Source organism: Choristoneura fumiferana, chromosome 6 (assembly GCF_025370935.1).
Source record: "Choristoneura fumiferana chromosome 6, NRCan_CFum_1, whole genome shotgun sequence".
In the NCBI taxonomy this organism is placed as follows: Eukaryota; Metazoa; Arthropoda; class Insecta; order Lepidoptera; family Tortricidae; genus Choristoneura; species Choristoneura fumiferana.
Window position 1 is genome coordinate 2,637,603 of NC_133477.1, and position 24,584 is coordinate 2,662,186.

Here is a 24,584-nt window from a genome sequence, read left to right on the forward strand (position 1 = left end):
TAATGTCAACTTTTACGGACATTTTTGAGAAAAACATTTTACAAGCTTTTATTTAGTTTCACTTGTATTTTTATTTATTTTAATTTGACGACAATACAATAATCTGGTAGTGACATCTTGGTGGTCTTGCCGGGATCGTCTCCGCAGGAGGGAACTCCTCAATGGTTAATAGTACGGACTTGAAATTTGGTATGGATATGTAGTTTAGATGACAATGCAAGTACAGTGAACAAAAAGTACAGTCAGCAAAAAAAGCTTGTATTAAAAATGAAATTATTAACAAAAACTTATTAGAATCACAGGGTAAGTTTTTATTTAAAACAAACCTTGCAAATACGAATACGAGTATTTCCCCAACTTGGCTATCCTCTGGATTTCCCAGCGAGAGTTACGTGGTCAAACCCGATAAGTCCATCTAATATTTTGTAGAAATTTTGAATCAAGACATTAGGCATCAGTCCCAGCGCAGGCTAGTAAAAAGAAAGAAAGAATAGAATAAGAACATAAAAAGCAATATTTTTTCATATTAAAACTCTTTGTTGTCGTGTTTTTAGTATGAAAACTTTTTTGCTCGACCGACATATTTATCATACTAAAGAACAGTCTCTTCTCGCTACTCGCCGGTCGTGGGACAAGTGCCTTACAGTATTCATTTTCAATACTCAATTATTTCGACTTATCGCTGTTGACCACACACTCCCATCCTGAGCTTTCCTGGCTTTCCCATGCCCTTGCAGAAAGTGGACACCCTGGCGGGAGGTAAAAAACGGTGGGGTGTGTTATTACGTACCCGGCGAGCCGGGCGCGCTCTGGCTGACGCCGCTGCGTCCCGGGAACAGGTACTGGGCGGCCTGCGAGCCGCCGCCGCTGTTCAGCCGCTGCTGACCGCTCTGCAAAGTGCACAAAACGGGTTGGTCTGGGACTGTCTAGACCACAATTTGACTACATTTGATTTTTGCATAGAGCTTAAAGTGACTACTGCCTAATGGGTCGAACACTCAAATCTAGTACATTGTGTCTTAAGGGCGGTAAATAAGGAATTACGAACAAGAGTCTATTAGGAGAAGACTGAGGGCTTTAATGAGTCGATGTTTGTAATTCTAGTACCGCCCGTGCGACATAAAAAAAATTTCATCACATTTGCGAGTAAAATTGTATATTTGTAAAAGAAAAACTAATATTTTTTTCAATAATTGCCGATACCGCTGACTGCGCTAGCTTCCCCCCCCCCTCCGCAGCATGTGCCCGACGTGCGCGCGCCGCGCTCCTGCACGGCATGCAGTATCACACTCATTTGCCGACCTAGAGCTTCATGAAACTTAGTACGGGCAATGACTCATTTACCGACCATGGGTTTCATGACAAGCACATTAAGGTCGTGGGTTTTATTTGGGGGGTTGCAACCAAGGTAGCCTACATGTTACGACACAGTTTACGAGCAAGTGTGATGAAAAAATCTAAAACACTTTGCCTATTGTTGTCTTTTGTTTTCGAATGTACAGGCGAGGTCAAAAATTGTATATTACTTCTAGAGACATTTTTCCCAATTTGACTCGACACAGAAACAGTGTCGACGGAGCTCCGCTTCAGGCCGATGCAAACTTAACATAACTTAAACCTACCTATGTTTCTGTCGATTAAAATTTGGAAAAAGGCGATTGTGAAAAAAAACTTCAGTAAAAAAATGCTCCTAGGTAATTAAGATAATAGAAAAAAATGACAATAATAAACTTGGACTTGGGATAAGTTCGCCTTTGTGCTCGTACATCTTATTATCCTGTGTTCTGTTATTTTCATGTGTTTTATGTACAATTAAGAGTTTTACAATACAATACAATACAATACTTGGTAAACATTCAACATTATCATTTAGACGACCGGATGGCCAAGTGGTTGGAGAACCTGACTACGAAGCCTGAGGTCCCGGGTTCGATTCCCGGCCGTGGCAGATATTTGTGTGAATAACACGAATGTTTGTTCTCGGGTCTTGGACGTTTAATATCTATTTAAGCATGTATTTATCTATATAAGTATGTTTATCCGTTGCCTAGTATCCATAGTACAAGCTTTGCTTAGTTTGGGACTAGGTCAATTGGTGTCAAGTGTCCCATGATATTTATTTATTTATTTATCATCCATTCATAAGTTGTCAATGCCACACCAATTTTTACCATTTTACTAATGCTAAAAGACGAAGCGAAGCGCTACCTGGTCGTGGTCCTCCCCGGTGAAGAGGTCCGGCGTGGGCTCGCGGGACAGCTCCTCGGGCGTGACCAGCCCCGACACGCCCACCTGCGACGGCGACGTCGGCGCACTTCTGCACACAGACAACATAGTTAAAGCGAGAATAGTTTTACCATCAAGTTTTTGTGACATTGACAATTGGACGTAGTCATGCAAACAGGAACCAACACACACCTCCCCCCAAAGTTTAGACAAGTATGCAACAAGTTACTAAAATGCACCTTCTACCAACTCGATAGAGTGCATTTTAGTAACTTGTTGCATACTTATTTCAATTTTGGGGGAGGTGTGGGTTGGTTCCTGTTTGCATAACTACGTCCAATTAGGCTCCGTTTCCTTCCACCAGAGATGTGCGAGCATGCGTTGCGAGGAATGTGTTTTGAATTGTGTGTCTGTCTGTCTGTCTGTGGCACCGTAGCTCTTAAACGGGTGGACCGATTCGAATGCAGATTTTTTTATTTGATAGATGGTTCTTAGACATGTTTCATCAAAATCGGTTCAGCCGTTTTTGAAATATTGAACTTTGAAGTGACAAAGTCGGGGGTTCTCCAACTTTTTTGTTGGTTAGATTAGGTCAGGGTTTCTCAAACTTTCGGCTCCACGTACCCCTGTTCAAGTTTCCAGGTGACAGCGAACCCCTTAACTAATTAAATCCCCCCCCCACACCCCTAACCTCCCAAAAAAAACAATAAAATTGACTGTTGAACAACGAAATCAGTCGCGCGCGCGCCACCATGTGTGCCGCACGTGCCTGCCAGTCATCACGCCACCATTACGTAAGTCTTGTGGCGAACCCCTAGGGGTTCGTGTACCCCACTTTGCGAAACCCTGGATTAGGTTATAAATTAAGACATCTACGGGATGTAGACGGCGATAACCTTTCTGAGCCCCTGATATTTTGACGCAACTGCAAAAGTCATGATGACAAGTGTGACAAAATCGCGAGTGGGTATTAACGTTACGTAAACAGAGCTACCCAGTGATTTTGTACCAGGTGGGCCCTGTAACAGGAGCAAAAAATTGAACCACAGCTTCCGTTCATCATCCTGAGCTAATTTGGTTCTACAACTTTTGAAAATAACTTGTATTGTTTTTGTTACATTTTAAATTTTAATTGGACAAGCAATGTATTGTGAAATCCGTCATTTTGTTACGTGACAGGCGATGTCATTTTAAGCTATTGGATGATACATTGAAAATACCATTTAATTTGTTTGGAATAAACATAATGATAAAATTACTTAATTTTTGAAAGTTGCAGAACTAAAGTAGATCCATTTGAGTAGCAGAACCTGTTTTAATCTTTTGCTCCTGTTACAGGGCCCACCCGGTAAATAAAGATACGTCTCGATCACAAAACAACCGAAAAACATGGACCGAAAGCAGCGGCAGCACACACATACACGTTTTATGCGTTTTTTATTACTCCCGTTATGTAAAGCAAACAATTGTAGGCGTCATGTGTAACCAAAGTCTAATTGTCGCCTTTTTTAACCCCCATATAGAGGGGCATTATAGGTTAGTGATCTTACTTGGTTTTTTGGGTTCCGGAGCAAAAATGGCAAAAACAGAACCCTTATAGTTTCGCCATGTCTGTCTCTCTGTCTGTCCGCGGCTTTGCTCAGGGACTATCAATGCAAGAAAGCTGTAATTTTGCACAGATATATATGTAAACTATGCCGATAAAATGGTACAATAAAATTTAAAAAAAAATTTAGAGTACCTCCCATAGACGTAAAGTGGGAGTGTTTTTTTTTCTCATCCAACCCTATTAGTATGGGGTATCGTTGGATAGGTCTTTTCAAACCATTAGGGGTTTGCTAAAACGATTTTTCGATTCATTGATCTTTTTTGCAAAATATTCAACTTTAAAGTGCAAAGTTTCATTAAAATCGAGCGTCCCCCCCCCCCTCTAAAATCTAAACCGGTGGGTGGAAAAATATGAAAAAATTCAGGATGGTAGTAAGTATATCAAACTGTAAAGGAAAACTATAACGGCTTAGTTTGATTGAGAATTATTAGTAGCTTTACTCTTAAATAGCAGCCTAAGGTATAAGGTACCTAAACGTGGAAGATTCCGTATAAAATACGAAATCCTTAGAAAAATATTTTGGGCGTGCCGACACGCTCTTGGCCGGTTTTTAGGTTAGTGATACACACATACTCGTAGATATTATCATTCATTCATTGATTCAAGTCATTCGTGCATGCCAGTTTTATGAATTGACCTGTACCATTGGACGCATTGTGGCAAGCTCATTGAAAGGAATCGCAGTCTAAATCCCATAGAAAACATGTTTGATGTAATGTAATAGTTTGCGTATCTAAGGACCGTTTCCGTGGTCCAGTAGGTACTAAAAAAACGAACCCATTAAGGAGTATTAAATACTACTATTCTAACTCAAAACTTTAGTTTCCTAAAACGACTGATCTATATGGAAGTGCGTTGTGACTATGTATTATGTACCTAAGTAAATGAAATCGTTAATAGCACACATATCTACAGACTCTCTTTTATCTAGATGAAAATATAACACCGAAAATTTAAATATTTACAACTATTAACGCATGCACTGCCACCTGACTTCCACTGGTGCCACCGACGCACGTGTGCGTTCAAAATGTATGAATAATTGTGACAGCGGCACTGGGCGAAGTTCCGAAAACGCATATGTGCGTCGGTGACAGTGAATGCGTTAGTACGTATATTTCAAATTGACTCATTAGGTAAATACAGGTAATATGAATATTGTGAACTAATGTTTCGACAAAATACTTCAAGTAAGTATAAACAAGTACATCTTGTCACCAACCTAAATCAATATTTACAAATAAATTACACATTTTGATTCTGCAGCAGCTTATTGAAGATTTGATTATCAGTACTCGCGTATCCGATTCGCACACCAACTTCTACGGAACAAATAGTCATTTCTGTACACGGAAGAAAACTTACGTAAACGGTTAGGAAATGTACGAACGTTCTTTTAATAAGAACAGAAATCATATTGTGATGAATTCACATACTATTTTTGGTGTAATCTTCACAAATTCGTGGGTTAAAAGAACTATCACAACAATCCCCAGTTAATAATCATACTAATAACGGGAAAAAGATGTTTTTTTTATTCGACTGGATGGCAACGAGCAAGAGGGTCTCCTGATGGTAAGAGATCACAACCGCCCATAAACATCTGCAAACCCAGGGGTATTGCAGATGCGTTGCCAACCTAGAGGCCTAAGATGGGATATCGCAAGTGCCAGTAATTTCACCGGCTGTCTTACTCTCCACGCCGAAACACAACAGTGCAAGGACTGCTGCTTCACGGCAGGATTAGCGAGCAAGATGGTGGTAGCAACCACCTGCAAAAATTATGATGCAAATGATGTGTGATGAAGGACGATAAAGTACAGTCAGCAGCTCATCTAGAGCGGTAACGGTGCTCAAAAAGATCTACACACGACTCTATTGTAAAAAAATAACCGTTAAACCGTATGTAATATGAATATTCGAGCTAATATGAAGGAGGGCACACAGAATACCGCGCGGGAAATAAGCGTGGCGCGGTATTCGGTATGCCCTCTTTCGCGTTCACGTTCACCCCACCACCGCTCTGTGTGTTTCAATCTTTAGTCTACGAGTGACACAGGACCCTGCCAACCTCTCTTCTATTCCGTGTGTCGGTGGGACAGTCACCTGCATTAATACATGCCAGTGGTGCGTACAAAAATATCTGACACGCCCTACCAGTCCTAAAACTAAGAGTCCTATCAGATCGCTTTGTGTCTGTTATTGGTGCTGGTGACTGTAGACAGTGACGCTCAAGACAGCTTCAGTTACCTGGAGGAGAGTCCGAAGGGAGCGCGGAACTGCACGCCACGAGGGCGCCGCGGGCGGAACGCGAGCTCGATCAGCTTGCCTTCGCTCTGGGGGTCGATGCGCCAGAAGCTGCCTTTGCCAGGCTCCTCCTGGCTCCGGGGCACTTTAATAAAATATCTGTGGAAGGTCAAGTAGTATTAGAAGTCATCCTTTGCCGGTATCATTCTTAAACAACCCGATAATTTATGAAAAGTGTGAAAAGGGTGAGTCATCTGTTGAGCGACAAGTTGTGACATTATGGAGTTCTGCCAGCCCTTGTCAGCTCTGCCGCAGTAGGAGACTATAGTGCGCGAATTATGAGAAATAAGCGAGTCACCTGGTGAGTGACAAGTTATGAGTTATGACGTATAAAGCGAGCTCTTGTCGGCGGTGCGGTGGTAGGGGTAATGTTTGATGATGTAGCTAGGTAGGTGCTGCTGAGCGTAAACTAACAGCTGAAAGGTCAGAAGTAAGCGATTCACCTGTTGAGCGACAAGTTGTGACGTATGGAGTTCTGCCACCCCTTGTCTGCGGTGCGGTAGTAGGGGTAATGTTTGGTGATGTAGCTGTAGATGCCGCTGAGCGTGAGCTGCTTGTCGGTGGCGGAGGCGACGGCCTGCACGATCAGCTGCGCGTAGCTGTACGGCGGCTTGGCGTCGTCGCGGTGCTCGCGCTCGCGCTCGCGCTCTCGGCCCTCGCGCCCGTCGCGCTCGCGCACGTCGCGGCTGCTGTACCCCGACTCCGACGTCGAACACGCCTGGGGAGAATGATGCGGTCTAGACTAGAACATCGGGGCTTTCAGGGGCTTAGTTTATTTAAAGGCCGGCAACGGACCAATGACTCTACTTGCGTTGTTGATACTCATGGGCTTTGGCAATCATTTCCCATCAAATAACCCTCATGTTCGTTTGCCTTCCTCTCATAATAACAAAAAAAAATTACGTCAGAAGACTATTTCGATATCAAGCCAATGCAAGTCAAAATTGATGTCAATTAAATTATTAAAACCCCCGACAAAAAAACACCAGCAAAAAAACGCCCGCCCCCAGAACTAAAAAGTAAAAAATAATTATGCACTACCTAGCTGTTGCCCGCGACTTCATCTGCGAACAATTCGCCTATCCTGCTGGGACTATCCTGATTTCCGCAAAATTAGCCTAAGTTAATTTAGTATCAGCACCTAGTAATATTTTTTTATCTAAGCGTCGTCGGTGACGGACGCACAGACAGACACACATAGCGTTTACACTTATAACATTCTTTTTGCGTCAAAAAATGTAAGATGTCGTTAGCAAGATCGCCATTTTATTGTTTTTCTCCACGGTGTAACGAATAAATTTTCTTTCAAAAACAATGTTTCAGCTGTCTTTTATACGTCCAACGTCCACGTGTCTATTTACGCTTAGGGCTGACCAGATTGATGTTCTAGTAACTAACTAGAATCTAGTTCATTCATAAGCGAGCCAGTCAGGACTTTTCTTTTTATATGGGACACTTTAACAGGCTAACAAAAAAAATTACGATGCAGAACAATTGTGGAAAAAGAAAGTTTTAAGTCTCTTCTGTTGTGAAATATAAACACAAGTAGGGAAAATAATAAACTATCGCGTGAAGCGTCCACTCACTAGTTCAGTTCGCTCGCATTGTTTACTGTTACTCAATTTCATATTGTTTTATAGGCAGCCGGTAGTTTAAGTTCGCATCGCACCGAGTTTTCGTTCCGTGTGACTGACACTTAACTAATATGGATACTGTGTCAGCAAAACTGATTGGATTATTTCATGGAATCATTTTGTATCTGATATCAATTTTCCATGAACAAAAGCTAGCGCGTCATGTTGCTTCTCCACTTTGTCCAGAAACAGCGAGCGAAAAAACAGCACGCCTAATAAACCGAAAGAACCTGGGCAATAGAGCGAAGCTAGCGAGTCTTTTTTTTGTCAAATCGTGTTTTTTTTTTGGAGTAAATAACATATTGAAATACGCTTTAAAAGTAAAATTTAAATTATACATTTTCATTAAACAATTGGGACGCTATTTTCCCGAATAAAGGTCAAAGCGATCGCTGTCTCGCCGTTAAAGCAACTCACTGTCATAATACAAGACAATCGTTAATGGCTAAGGGTTGCATTAAATTGCATAAAATCAGGGTTACACACATTGCAGCTTTGCCGCATGCCTTGCTGTGAGGGGGTTGGCGTGCTGCTTCGACCAAACTAACAGCCGCCTACCCTGGAATTGACCCAACACACGCCAATCAGTGGTGGAGGTTTCTGCAGGGGTCTCACCGCTGTGCCGTTGGAGGTGGGGCGGTGGTCGGCGAGTGCCGCGTACTGCGCCACCAGGCCGAGGTCGGCGTGCCGCCGGCCGGACGAGCCCGCGCCGCGCGGCGACGTCGGACAACTGTTGGCCGCGCTTATTGTACCTGAAAGGACCAAGTCAACGCGTTACAAAAACATCGTTACAAGTCTCAAGACGGTAAAATCACTCGGCGAAAGACGCATGCGCTGTAGTCATTTCTTAAGTCTTATTGGAGTGCGTGCAACGGCGACAAAGCGTTGGATGGTCGCCACTCGCGCCTCTCGTCAACTCTGATAGGAATTTTCCTTTTGGACCCTCTCAACTTGTATAACGTTAAATATTCTCCACAGTAGGTACAGTCGAGCGAAATTGATTATGAAAAGATTCCACCCTGGTACGTGATTGTTTCCTCGACTGTACCTATGGATGAGACAACGTGTACCAAAAAGGTCTTGTTTACAACATGTGGGGAGATACGGCAAGGTAGCTATCTCTCCCTAGGCCAATACAATTCTTATCTAACGATCAAAGTTCTAAAGAAGATAATTGGATTTTGTATGCTTCAGAGCTTAAAAACTTCGATAGCGTGATGTAGAACACAGCCTAGTGGCCTAGTGGTTTGACTGATCTATGTATTCTCAAGCTATCAAATTTACCGCAAGCTTTACCGTGAAGGAAAACATCGCGAATTATGATCATATCATGACACTAAATTAAATATCGTTAGTGTGCGACTCCACTGAGGCGGAAACGAGCGGAGCGGAGAGGAGACGTGTAGTGATCCACCAATCCCTACACGTCTGATGATAATGAGGCGGAGAAGAGGTGTGTATTCGACTAATGATCCCTACACGTCTCCTCACCGCTCCGCTCGTCTCCGCCTAAGTGGAGCGGAAAGAAGCGGCGTGAATAGATTCTGTAAAGCAAAGGCGAACTTCTGCACTTTTGTCTGGTTTCCAGGATGGGATGCTTATGCTCGCTCACTGAACATCTAGGTGTCTCACCAGTAGGCGAGGGCGCAGGACTGCGTCCGTCGTTCTCAACAGGGATGGTAATGCGGAGCGGAGGCAGCGGCGGGCCCGAGCTGCCGCCGGCGCCGGCGCCGCTCTCCTCCAGCAGCGACTGGAACTCCAGCCGGATGTTCGTGGAAGGGAAGCGGAGTGTGCATCTGGAAATGATATTTAAACACGTTAAATATTTTGTCATCGAGGCAGATCGAGATGGCGGGACGATTTGGACATGTACGCAAACGACTGACCTGAAATAGCATCAGAACAGGAGTTGTGGACGTCAAAAGGGGAGGCCTTTGCCCACTAGTGGGACACTATATAGGCTAAATATAAAAAAAATGTGGCTAACAAGGAAGGGTACCCAACTATCCGACTCCGATTTGATTTATTTTGATATATGTTATAGAGTAGTCTAAAATAACGGACACGTATTTTTTTTAGCTGCCCAAACTCAACCTGTTTGGAGAAAATGTCCTTCAAAGTACTGAAAATTGACCAAACCTTCTAATTTCTGTTGAGAGATTTGTTCAAGGAAATTGATAATTAATTACTAGTTTCGTTATATGTTGGAGAACATGAAAAAAGAATGGAGGCGTGTTGGACTCTTCCTTGTAAGAAAAACTACAGTATGCGTCAGATACAGATACGCTTTGAAATACTTGTTTATGCCAACAACACAACTTTTACTAAGTAGGTCTTTGCGTATTTTATGTCTACACTAAATTGTGTTAGCTGGAAAAGCACAGCTTTATATGACTTTTTTCTGTTATCTGTCCTACACTTGGTTTGTTTACAATAAAGAGTTTTAAGTATGTGACACAATGAATATATTTATGTACATGTTATGGTATATGTATGTTATGTAGAATCAACCGTTACATGTCGTTGTTGTAAGCAAATTTGCTACTCAGTATATATAAATTATAACGTTTATCTACAGTTGGAAATGTAAACGCGACTATTCAAATAGAAGTCCCTGGTATAAAAATAAAATAAAATTCATTATTTGTCGTACGTCCTACGACGTACGTCTCATAAAAGGAGTAGGTATTTCTTTAGTTAAATATACTGTTAATTACATAATGTTTTAAATCATAAAAATACTGTTAACTAGATAGAACAGAAAGAAATAGAACAAGAAATGCTGGGAGGCGGTATATGAACCCGGGTATTCGCCATTCCAGGTGCGAGCTATACCCCTACACCCCCTCACATCATTAATGTCACGTCGAAATTTCGAAATGTGTTCTCGAGACAGTTTTTTATAATCTACGACTAGGTAAAACTCTTGGCAACATCGCGTGCAACAAAAACCTGACCAGGGCAAGAGCATGTAAATTCTCCGTGTTTGTGTGGTCGTAAATAGGCACTGTTATTATGGATTTCAAGCTTGTGCAGGCAACGAAAAGTTGGCAACGACAGCGCACCACTATAAACTCTCACGGACCTAACCGAAAATTCGATTCTTGCCAAGTGTGAAAGCCAGTTCACTTATAAACTTACTTAACCTACGTGTAGGACTAGAAAATGACCAAAAGACAAAATAATTCATTGCTGACAGTTACTGAAGCTTCCACAGTCGTGAACAATTTAAGACAATTAAGGCGCTAAATGGCGCCCAATATGGGGCCAGAGTACCTAGTAACTACTCAGCGCGTCATGTGACAAGCAAAACTATCGACCCAGCACTAAAAAACGGCATATCAGTAGGCGATTCTGTGAAATTACTTACAAAGGTACTCGTCCCGCAGTGCAGATATTTGCAGGTAATTGAGATAATCTCAAAAGCTATAAAGCTGCTTTTAAAGGCAAATATGACTGACTGATTAGTCCAATGACATCTAAACCATGTACCAAATCTCAAATTAATTCAACAGAGAGTGGAATATTTTGAATAATACAAACAAATAAAGAAACAACACACACTTTAATGTTACTAAGAGCTTTCTTCTGCAATTGGCCTTGCTAAACTTGCACTGGGCGGATACTAATGCTTACTCAGGGCTCTTTTCAATAAGTAGTTTCCAGGCGATGCTCGAATTGCATCCCACATTGCGAGCAAGCTCACGACTACGCTGAAGTATTGGGTCGCTGTTAGAGTTACCATATCTCAGGATTTTAAGCTCCTAACAACTGTGGGCGAAAAAAATAAAACTCAGGACATGCATGTCAGTTTTAATAAAAAGTTACAGTCACCAAAGACCCTCACACACCTACTTTTCACGAATTACGTTTGAAAAAATCCCAGGTTTTTCAAGACTTTTCAATTTACTATATGGTATCCCTAGTCGCCCGCAAGCGAGCGGAATCGAACATCTGGCTAAAGGAAAATACTATACGGCTTGGAGTTTCCAATGAAAAGGTAGGAAAGGTACTGATTGCGCTCTTTTCATCGAACATGCTCCGACCTTTTAAATATCTTTAACGAGAGAACGAATTTTATGCTGCAATTATTAGATAGAACTCAGTTTTGTTTAGGGAAAACGTCAATTGAGATGATAAATTAAATCATAAATATACATTCAAGGTAAGTATAGATAATTAATTTTAGAATTTATTGATTCACACTTTGGTTTACGGCAGTAGCAGTAAAAAGATTAAATTTCATCAATGTTGTTTATTACGTAAAGAGAAAACATAACCATCAACAATTTACACATAGATTATGTCATATATTACAATATTTACAATGGAGCTGATTTGTATTAACTTTTCAGAATCATAATAAAAAAAGCATAAAAGTAATCATTTTGTATAAACTCCTCGCAATCTTTCAAGAAAAAAGAAGTTATAAAATGTTGACTTTCTTGAAAATAATTTTTCCAAGTCTTTGGAAAAAATATTACAGAAATTCCGTTATATATACACACCTTGATTGGAAGTTTTGTATACTTGAAAGATCGAATCAAATTTGCTGCATTCAATCTCTCAATGAAAGAAAACCGTACCGTTTATATTACGCATTAAGATTTATGAAATTATGAATCAGCAATCAAGTAAAAGTTGCTTCCGTAGCATCAGTTACTTACCTAAATTCACCTCTTTGACAATGATTAATTTTGAGAACCTCTTATTTTAAAATTAATTTTAATTGTATAATTATTATAGCGTAGGATATTATTACGGAAGGATCTAGATCTTAAATCGTATTCCATACCTACTTATAAAATACACAGGGAAACAAGAGTGCGATGAAGTAAATCGTACATAAATTACCTTAAATTACTCAGTCATTGGTAGTGAGCACTCTATTATATAACAATGAACCTGAATACAAAATACTAAAGCGTAAAATATCTAATAAAGAACTTCCTCAACAGATAAAACATATTAAAGACTGGGTGAACCTATCATTAAAAGCGACCAAGTCTTCGAACGCAACAAAATCAATACTTGACTAAAAGCAGAGTTCTACATTAGAAAATTGTTATGTATAGTATAGATTAATTTGCTTAGTTCATACAGTGAAGAAAGAAACACATGTATACAGGAAATATATTTTTGGAAGTTCTTTCTTGGTATTATTTTGACTATGATGTGTTATATACGTGGAAATGGATTATAAAGAGAAGGAGCCTTTTCCATTTTCCAACCATGTATTTATCAATATTTGTATAGTATACAAAGTTGTAGGTAATGTATCTATATTTTATGTGTTTATGTAAAACGTTACGATAAAGTACAGGAATCCATACTAATATTATAAATGCGAAAGTGTGTGTGTTTGTATGTTTGACGTCTTTCACGTCGAAACGGAGCGACGTGATTTTTCGCAAAGAGATAGTTTATGGAGTTTACTTCGCATAGAGAGAGTGACATAGGCTACTTTATATCCCGGAAAAATGCAGTTCCCGAGGGAACAGAGCGCGACAACCGAATTCGACGCAGGCGAAGCCGCGGGCAAAAGCTAACACAGCAATAAATATCATTGCTGTTGACTAGTGTATTGGTAACCACGAGGGTTTAAGAGATCCGTTTCAACAGGATTCTATAGAATTGTCCTGGATTAAGGACCCTATTCTATCCGATTGCCATACACCCCATTGCTGAGCGTCCGGTCCATCATCAATGAATGCGTCCGGCTTGACAGCGACATTTCCACATCGCACGCCGACTTCGGCTTTATTAAGTAGCGTGTGCAGTGTGCCCGGAGAAATCCTTGCTCCTTAACCACCTAAGGCCCAATCTATTTTTAGGACATTCGTAATTGCGACCCAGTGTCCTAATTTTAGGTACATGCGCTTGCAGCCCTGAACTTTGAATTGTAATATCAGCAATCAATATCATCATTAGCGACATATTTAAGAAAGTAAAATTCCGATTCACGCATATTTCGAAGCTCCGCGCGTGTCTTTAGTCTATGTCATAATTTTAGTACCTTGGGTGGATATTTCACAAAATATATTTAGTTGGGCCGGAATGAGTACGCTTTCTGCGCTTAATAACAGGCCGTTGGGCCTTAGGATTTTTTTTTTATTCGACTGGATGGCAAACGAGCAAGAGGGGTCGCCTGATGGTAAGAGATCACCACCGCCCATAGACACCTGCAATACCAGGGGGATTGCAGATGCGTTGCCAACCTAGAGGCCTAAGATGGGATACCTCAAGTGCCAGTAATTTCACCGGTTGTCTTACTCTCCACGCCGAAACACAACAGTGCAAGCACTGCCGCTTCACGGCAGGACTAGCGAGCAAGATGGTGGTAGCAATCCGGGCGGACCTCGCACAAGGTCCTACCACCTGCAAAACCTGCACCTGCTGGATGTTGAACTCGCGTTTATTTGGTAGTTTATTTCTAACGTATTGGGTAAGGCTCACGAGCGTTTTACCCGCTCGCTCCAGTGTGTTATGAATATTGATGCATACGAACGATTGCCCGTTTCTACTAATATAAGGATGAATACTTCACTTCAAAGAAATACTTGTATCAGAAGTTGACGCAAATAGTTATCGTATGCATCAATATCAATATTCATAACACACTGGAACAGGCGGGCAAAACTCTCGTGAGCCTTACCCAATTATGTTCTATAAAAATCTAGTACTAACACAATAAAGAGGCAAATATACCGTACCCACAAGTATCTAAACCGATTTGAAAAAATAATTCACTGACAGAAATCTTATCCCTGATCAGCACAACGTAGACCAATTTTTTATCGGAAAAAAACAAAGTACCTAACCTACCAACGGAACGTAGAAAAAGTTGCGGGCAACTGCTAGTTCATAATAACGATATCAGTGCCAAAAATACAACTTAAAGAGGTAACTTCACAAAGCTTCCAGCAACTTTCTGCCTCACGTTAAAAACATTTTAATTGGAAAAAGTTAAAGCCCTGACAGGAATGTTTTTACAAAACCAGCTATCGAATAAAATATCGGGTGGAAACATGACTAATTGTGCACGGCAGCACTCTAAATCGATACTACACATTGTCATGTTTACCCGTAATTCCTCGTAAACTTACAAATTCTGCTTACCACTCTCACACCTCATTGCGGATGACTGTAGTATCTATACGAAAAGGATTAGGATTCAAATTTACTTGGCAACGTAGGCACTAGGGTAGGCTTAGTCTATCGACGAGTTGGAAGTGTCGGGAAGCCTTTAATAAACGCCATGTAAGACCTATTAACTCGGCGCCAGTACTTTATCATGTTAGACACAAACAGTCTAGAAAAGTTCAGTCATGTTTGCGTGTTATGACAGCGCTGTTCCGATATCGATACGGTTGCTTTGACTCGAGTAGAGAGAGTTTAGTATTGTTTCTCTCTGCGATAAAATAGCGAATTATTCTTTAGTACCTACAAGTATTTTTTTTAGTTAATTCGCAAGTATAAGCTTCCGGAGGTTTTAGCAAAAAATATAGTAAGTATCCTGAACTAACAACGAAAAACCGTAACATCACAGTAAAATTGCCACGTAAAATAAATGACGACCGACACGATTATCTCATTGGCTTGGTTATTTTATGGATCTATAAAAATGGTTACATCGATCGACATCGCACGTCTTCAAACCCTGGCAACCGTTCGACATACGTTGCTTCTAACAGTTCAAAGTGTTCGAACTCTCCAATTTCCATGACACGAAAAGTAAACAAATATAAACGCCCCGAACCGTTTTTTTGCATCGTATTATCGCTGGTTTCGTAGTAACATAATTAATTTAAATAACCAAAACACGCGATTTACGCGTCTGCATGCTCGTTACATAATGAATGTAGCATGTTGTGTCTGGTGGTAACTAACGCCACAAACACCGGCCACCAGCGTACGTCTCGGAACTTGAGCCGTATGTCGACGGGGAATACGGTGGGCGTTGGGTTGTGTGCCCGCGTCATGGTATCGATCGGCGGAACCCGGTAAGAGCGCGGCGTCCTTCACCCGGTGGCCTTTCCGAATACGACTGTACTGAAATCTGCCGCTTTCCATCTAGCGCATTGACAGCCTGTTAGCTTAATGAATGAGAGACTAAAAACTGTATGGAAGAGTTCTCAAACAGTCGATTACAACTACAGATGAGCAAATTGCGGAAAGTTTCCAAAAAGTTGGTAATGTTCTCCGAACTTTCTGGAAATTTTCACAACAAACATAGGAAAATAAAATTTAAGAAACGGAAAGTTTCAATCACCATACAAAATGTGAAATCGAACAAATTCCTTTAAATTTTCTGACAATCAAAAAATATAACTTGCAAATTTGCCAGTCATTACGTGTCAGTAATTAAACGTACCACTACCATTTAAACTTATCGTTAAATCGCTGACAATGCTCATGTTTGTTTTCTTTAACATTTTCTGACAATCAAAAAATATAACTTGGCAAATTCCACTGCCAGTCAACAATTACGTGTCATGTGTAAAAGATAACCTCAGTACCAGTACCACTGTCTTACAGTGACCGTACTCGATAGCGATGCGAGCGAGCGAGCGATTATTTGTATGGCGAATTGTACAGCGCCTCTACAAATAACTTATGCCGTCGCTATCGAGTACGGGCATTGTAAACTCATGGTAGTGGTACAGGTCCTGAACATCACGAACATTCCCCAAATCAGCATGTCAGCGAGAACGTAAAGCAAAATTATGCGTGTGTAATCCGCCTCCGCCTGAATTACCGGTGTAGTGTAATATAGGCACACTTACTCTGCTTGTCTAGAGACGGGTGTTCTTAATACGAAAAGGTATCTTAGTATAGGTACATTTAGTAAATGCTGGTCAGACTCCGAAAGTTGAAATATTAAAAAAATCTATGAAAAACTTACTATTTTCGAATAAGTGGAATTTTTGCACGAAAACACACTTTAGAAAGGTTAGAGTTCATCTTTTAATCACGTGAATTTAGAAATTTAATGTCAACCTGATACCACCACGCACTCCTCAGAAAAAGGGCTTGACAGAGAAACAGCAACGAAGTGACCTTAAGTGTTCCTGTTTTCTTTTTGATGTACGGCAATCGCATTTGATTTAAAAACAGCAATGACAAATACAAAAAAAACTATTTTGTTATAAAAAAGACTGAAGGATACTCATGAAAATCATTCACATTAATCACTACACAAACATGGTTTATCGAACGATTATTGCGGCACTCGCTTGTCACCCCTTTCTAACAATAGCATAGGGAGAAGAATAACAAATAGGTCATAGGGCGATCTCACAACAAGTAGCTCAGTGTGAGATAAATTATAGCATAGTAAAAGAACCGTAAATGTTTTGAATTGAGCATATTGTAAATTAATAAGCACACATCTTAGAATTAAAATAAAACAATGCAGGACATTGTCCGATAATAACAAACAGTTACCCCTTACAGCGAGGAATTCTAGTAATCATATTCAGAACCGACTACAACTTTTTAGATCCATTAAAATAGTTTGTGTTCTTATTGCTTGATGATTTATTGATGTTATTGCCTATGTACCTATACACATGAACCAAGAGTAATACAATCACATAAAGGCTACCCATCAGTGCTACAATTGACTAGAATGTTATTAATATTAGGCTCTACAACTAGAGAACAAGAAAGTCTAGCAGTAACAGGATAGAGAAAAAACTTTCGGATTGCCTAATAATTTTACTAAAAGCCTATGATTTCCAAATTTTCGATTGTTTTTAATTCGAGAGATTTATCTTCAACAGTTCAAAAAGTATACTCTTAACCAGATCAGAAATAGTTCCCAAAGAGATTTATCTTCAACAGTTCAAAAAGTATACTCTTAACCAGATCAGAAATAGTTCCGAGTCTTCTGTACGCTGGTTTACTTTATACGTGTTTAACACGTCCAATCTAATGTTAAAGTAACAACGTGACAAGAGAGAAAAGTCAGTGATATCCTCCCTCGCACGTGAAAATATGGAATGGACTCGCTGCTGGGATTTTTCCATCTAGCTATGATTTGGGTACCTTCAAAAGGCGAGTGTAACGGCCGGAAACGCACCCGCAGTCCTAATAATGCTTTAGGTGTCCATGGGCGGCGGTGATCACTTACCATCAGGTCTCGTTTGCCAGATGATCAATAAAAAAAATATTGCGGGGTTCGACATAAGAGGAAAACTTACATCTCGTTTTCAAACATAAACTTGCCAGGGATATGTTATTTTCCCTTTAAATCCTTAATATTTATTATGAATGGAATGGTTTGGAAGACCAAGCCACTACACTATTCCCTCAAGGAAATCATCATGAAGGTTCACTACTGACTCTCAGGCAACGACCACCTCCACTCTGATGGTGATTTTCCACCGGCGAGGCGAGACGAGACGAGGCGAGACGAGAATTGAAATTTGTATGCAATCTCGCGCGCGCGCCGCGAGCCGCCGCGGGCGCCGCCATACAAATTTCAATTCTCGCCTCGCCTCGTCTCGCCTCGCCGGTGGAAAACCACTTTGAGAGTGTGAAGAGTGTAGCAATAAATAGCAACTTAGGAGAGAGAATATTATAAATGCCAAAGTAACTGTCTGTCTGCCTTTCTGCCTATCTATCTGTCTGTCCGTCTGTAACCTCTTTTTATAACAGCATCTATGTATTTGTTTGTTTGTATTTTCTAGCCTGTGTATGTTAGTTATTGCTGTTATAAACAGTTTTTTTCTTTCTCTTCACGTTTAAACCGCTAAACCGATAAAGATGAAATTTGGTCAAATAGTTTCGAGACCCTGGGAAGGGATCGCAATAAACTAATTCATCGCCGACAGAAATCAGTCTAGAATGAAAAACAACTTCATAGAATACAAACGTTACAGGTACAATAAATGCTTGTAAAAACATCTACCAGCAACTTATTTTCTCTATCATTCATGTTTTATTTGACATGACCTATACTACCCTAATATGTAAACCGCCGGTGTTACTAACATGTCCCTATTACTTAGATTTAAATCGGCCTCGACGTTAGGGTACAGCCACGAATACACGCTACGAGCGGCAAGCGATTTATATCTGTTTTAGCGCTGTTAAGGCACAAACAGATAAATCGCTCGCCCAATTCGCCGCTAAATAATAATTGAAATGCTAAACGTAAAGAGCCTGTACCCTCTATAATCGAGTATTGCAAAGATTGTTCATCACAAAGTATTGCATTTCATTGGTGAATATGTACCATAACTTAATGAAATCTAAGAAAACACAAAAAGTGTTCACATACATATAAATAAAATAGCAGGTGGCTTGTCCTGCCAATAATGCGTACACTCACATTTTGTTGTATTTTCTTATTTTTCATCTTAAAAGTAGCGACATGGGTTCTAGAAGAAAATATCCTTTGAGAGCCAAGCCATAACATTTCTATTCCTTTTCTTATTAGACTTGTATTTCTACTGCACAAATTTCAGGTCGTTCTGACCCCTAAAGTTTGACACCAAAAACAATGACAACGACAAACAGTGGCCGTTGTCTAACGCTCGAGAGCTTACAATCGCATTCATCGTCTCTTTCTACCCTCCTCTTATGCAGTATGAAAGAAAGAAGAGGTGAAAACGATTGTGATTCCAAATGCGTTAGACAATAAGGCTTCAAGGCAAGTTCAATAAAAGCTTGTATTAAAATCGCTTGCCGCGTCGTCAATCGCGCGTTGTCGCGGCCGGGCCGTTTTAGGGTTGGCAACAGGAAGCGTGGGGGTGACGTCAGCCGGTCGACGCACCCCGCAAGGTCGCGCGACCCCCGAACCCGAATATGCGCAACGCGGTCTCGGCGGTTTCAGCACATCCCTAGAAATTTCCATGATGAGTCAGGGGTATAAATAAATATGCTAGATTTTCTGGTTATTATTCGTAACTCCCCCGCTTTTCAAACGAAAAAAAAATACATCACGTCACTTCTAAATGACGTACATATACGTTCTCCAAGTCTACATCAATGGCATCTACTAAGTAGATACAAACCTGTCGAATCGTAGAACTTACGTAACATTACGGAAATAATCCCACGGTCTTTGATTTCACACTTTTACGTAGAAAATGGTAAGTACTAAGATCCCACCTAACGGACTATGTTCCCAAGAGTCCCATTATGGACCTTTATTACATAGAAGCAAAAGAGCTACTGGGATAGACCAGAAATAATCAAAATTATCCAGTATCTATGACGACCATTTTCGGCCAACATTTCAAGCACATTATGAAGATTACGCATGCTCATTGCACAGTTGCGACAAAATAGTGAAATGACTCACAAACAGGATCTTAGTTTCCGCTTTGTACAATTTACGGGGCTGCCGGAAAACAGTGGGTTTGTTTCTAGCAATGGCTTATCGTTGTTATTCTCAAACTACGAACGAAAAACATTGCTGAAGAGATACTAAACGCAACTTTGTGAAAGACATAAAAGATATCTGAATATCTTCGAAACGGCCAAGTTCAAATATCGTGGAAGCAGCTTTCCATTAAACTGGTTTTAGAACCAGTCACAAAACACCAGTTATGAAATAAACAAACAATCGTGAAATTAATGGAATATTAAGCAGATACATAACTCAGGTCAAAGAATACAAATGAACTAATGAAGAAAACTAGTAGTAATAAAGTCAAGCCCATAGCCATATCTCGATATATCTATAGTAAAAGGCCTAATAATCTATTTTCTTTCCTTTAAGAAAATACGAGAGAAAATCTTTGTGTCATTCACTGTTGGGATGCGTCATAAACAACTCTGTAAAACTAACGTAGCTTTTACGGCACAAACTTCTCAGCTATATCAGTTAAAATCGTACCACGTAGCCCGGACTGTTCGGCAATTTTGACAAGTTGACGCGATGTGCCTAGACTTGCTGCAAAGTGTAGCGAAGTCGGACCCTCACCAGACGCCGTTGGCAACACGTGTTGACCTAAAACGTTCGTCTAGTCTAGCGAAAACGCCGCTTCGATCGAAGTTATTTTCAGTTTGCTTGCTTATTTCTTCTGAGAACTGTGACTTTGCAAGTTGGATTCTTAGCGACCGTCATCAACAAGAAAAGATTGTACAGATGCCTTGTCTAAAACACTCGGAATCACAATCGTTTTCACCACTTCTTTCTGTCACACGGCATAAGACGAGGGTGGAAAGAGATGGCGAACGTCAGCGTGTTAGACAATAGAGGCCGTACCTACAGCCTCTCGATGGATATTTGAGAGAACTGCTGAGGCAACTACCTTAATCGGGGCGAAGTCTGTTCAAAGACTAGTGTAATTCTTTGTATGAAGTTTAGGTAATTACATTACAATATGCCGATAATTAAAAGCTACAATAAATCAAGATCATTGATACCGTGCTCCAAAATGACGTTTCCCGTTTTAGTTTTGTTAGCAAAAGTAAACAATCCGGCGTCGTTTGCGGGCGTATTTCGGATACAATTATTCTGTGAGCGTCATGCGACCTTCACCCCGTCTGCCTTCGATTTAGCCGTCCCTGTTTATGGTATTATGTCGGGTCGCTTGATAGAGGCCTTTGTTACATGACATGACATGGCATGGCCTGTACAGGCTTTGCCTAGTGTGGAACCAACGGCAAGCAATTTTGTAAAGCGATACTTTTTAATAAACTATTTTTATTTTTTACCTGAACTATATGACAAGGTCCACAAAATCGCAAAAGGCTGTCAGTTTTGGTATTACTATTCTAAATACTTATAAAATAAAAGATATAACAGAGTGGTCGTGGTCGTTGGCTGATTGAGGATAGGCAACCTTTATGGTGACTTTTTTAGGAAAATGGTGCGGCGGTTGCGTCCGCGCCCTCCAGACCATTCCGTTACGTCAGTCAGTGCAGGAGACTGGAGTTCATATTTGGCAACAGAGTGTGATACAGCCCACACCTGACGACACCCACGGGAAGAGTTAGTTCCGTCCAAATCTCAAACCGGGAACAACATAGCGTTTTTTTTTAAAGTTTGTCGAAATAAACCATTTCCTGATAAACGTATCAGCTTAACGATACTGTTCCAACAAATACAATGCTCGTGCGGAGGCACCGACCGACTTCAGACTGGTAGAAAATTAATTTCACAAGATTTTCACGGTTCTTTTTAGTGTAAATAATCTAAGATACAATCAAAGTCAAAGTCAAAATATCTTTATTCAATTTATTCTATAACAAGCACTTTAATATCAACTGCTCGTCACCTTTTACGAAAGATCGCTTTTTCCGATGCAGAGACGTTCATTATTGTCCTTAGTGCACCCGTATCACCACTCGTTTTACCACATGCATTACGAGCATAAATTGCTTAGCAACTGTGTCAAAGTAAAGTCAAAAGTAAATATTCAAGAGCAAATGCACGAGGTACTACTAAATATATGCAATTTACTATAGGTGTCCAATCATCAGATCCTGATTTGATGCTTATGGGACCTAATTGAAGACATTCTTCGACGAACGCATTTTTTTTTTTCAAATCGGTTCATAAATGACGGAGTTCTGAGGTAACAAACATAGAACAAATACAAGACATAGGTACATGACGCTAAACAGGTCCCCACTCAGCATAATGCCACGGCAAGCCGTATTTCTTTGGTCCTTTCTGTAGCTTAAAAGGCTGAACGGTTTTCAACATATTATGATATATCATTAGATTCGTCATAAACCGTGGTCATAACTATCGGAGTGTCATAGGGCATATAATATTTCACAAACAAACAAACAACCTCTCACCCTAAACGTATGATACCTTCTCCGTTCCGTCTTGGATAAAAATGGCGTCCGCGAAAAAAATAAAAATTGTTTTTTTTTATTGTAAAAAAATCGAGGTATCAAATGAAAGTTTTTAGTTCAATTCAAATGTACATGTATGTTAATGTATAATATGTTGAAACACTTTTAACATGCTATTTTCATAGAAGCACTAATAAAATATGAAATAAATAAATAATTCAAAAATCGAAACCCGATACAGGGAATTTTTGAGCTGGTCACGATTTCGAAAACCCACAATACGATACAATACAAATATTCTTTATTGATCACCAAAAGCAGTACAGTGACATTACAAAAATAAAAAAATCTGGTAGACAATAGGCCACGCCACAGTTGAACTTTTTAACAATACATGCCATAGCGACACCACAGTGCCAGAAAAGGAAAAAATAATTATTAATTTATACTATGATAACGTCCTACGGCAGGTCACTATTGATATGATTCGACCGTGCCTCGTTATTGTGAAAATTGACAAAAAACGGAAAGTTCGGATTATCAAGAACAACATCCCGACGCATTGTCGAGTCGAAGTGAATCCGACATTTGGTATTTTACCCGACTGCCCGAAGCAGGGTTCTGTTTTTAATAACCCTAGTCTAAGTACTTAAACAAGAACATTTGTCCAATAGCGAAGCATGGTTAGGGTAGACCGGGGACAATTGAAACACGTTATGATTGAAACATCTCAATTACACTTACACTGCGTTCAACTACTATACTGCCCTCCTAAGCCGAAAGGCGCTATCTCCAAAAAAAAACCGCTTTTTGTCATTTACACCATGTGATGCAGAATATTTCAAGCTACACAATAGTATTAATAACTCAAAAGTGTTTGTTTTTTTTTTTGAGATAGCGCCTTTTGGCTTAGGAGGGCAGTATATAAGAAAGTGAGAAAATCAAGGGTAGTGCTACCAAGCAAAGCTAACGCAGTAATAAACTTGCTGAAAGCCTGAAAAGCTATAGGAAATGAGAACGGCAACGAGAGTTTCGCATGCCTTCATTCAATTTATGGGTGAATTTACGTAATTATTTTAACATCATGAACTCTGAAGCTAATGCGAGGGGCGATATCGCATTTGAGGTCTGATGAGATCTTCTGGCACCAATCCTGCCCTATGTAAAAAATATGAAAGATAAAACAAATCATAGGAACAACGGGATAAGTACATACCAGCCTACCTGATAGATAGTAAAGATACCTATATATACAACTACTAAGTTATATGTTTATGTTAAATGTGTTAAGTTTTTCTTTTTATTGTTTAATTGTTTAAATGTAGGTATCTACATATTGTTTAATATTTTTTTTATGGATTTTGTAGCTCATAATAAATATGTTAAAATTTTGCATGCCTATGAGGCAGATCATAGTGTAGTTATATATATAACTTGTTAACTGTGGTCTTGCAATAAAAATATTTCGAAAAAAAATATTTCATTTCATTTCAGCGGGTAATACATTTGTGAGGCATTATTGGCGAGCGAGACGCTTACAAACGGAATAACTATGTAAATAGAAAAGATACTGTCACAAACACAAATAAGTAAAGATAGATACATAAAAAAAAACCTTATATGTACATATTTAACTACATTCATTTAAAATTCTAATTTGTTTATATGTATCTAAGAGTCTATCTATGCCCTTTTTAATAAGTTCGACTTTATCTCTTAGACGGGCCCTGCAGGTACTTGATTGGAACTAGGATAGAAAATACTTGAAATTTTCGATTGGAAGTTGGTTTTATATATAGTACTTAATAGTTGGATGATGGTGACGTGAGTGACCGTACAGTTAATATTTTCCATGTACTTAACTTACAGAAGGATCACATTTAAAAATAAGTAAGTAGACATAGTCAAGATTATACATGACGTAAAATAGTATGTCAAGTTGTGTAAATTTTAGTACCACGCCCGTTCCAATTCTGCGAATACCTACCATCCGCCGACGTGCAACTTTACCGACGTCAGAAGTCAGAAGCCTGTGACGTCAT

The 24,584-nt window shown here is 39.9% G+C and overlaps 1 protein-coding gene across 1 annotated transcript in view; it reads right to left on the minus strand.

Annotated features, from left to right (window-relative positions):
- FoxK (forkhead box K) overlaps positions 1 to 24,584 on the minus strand; it is an 84,900-nt gene that overhangs the window by 11,440 nt on the left and 48,876 nt on the right. The window contains exons 2-7 of the mRNA XM_074088855.1: positions 9,409 to 9,572; positions 8,392 to 8,528; positions 6,586 to 6,860; positions 6,086 to 6,241; positions 2,209 to 2,317; positions 791 to 890 (exon numbers count right to left, since the gene is read on the minus strand). Coding sequence (XP_073944956.1) covers positions 791 to 890; positions 2,209 to 2,317; positions 6,086 to 6,241; positions 6,586 to 6,860; positions 8,392 to 8,528; positions 9,409 to 9,572 — 941 coding nt within the window. The remainder of the gene's footprint in view (positions 1 to 790; positions 891 to 2,208; positions 2,318 to 6,085; positions 6,242 to 6,585; positions 6,861 to 8,391; positions 8,529 to 9,408; positions 9,573 to 24,584) is intronic.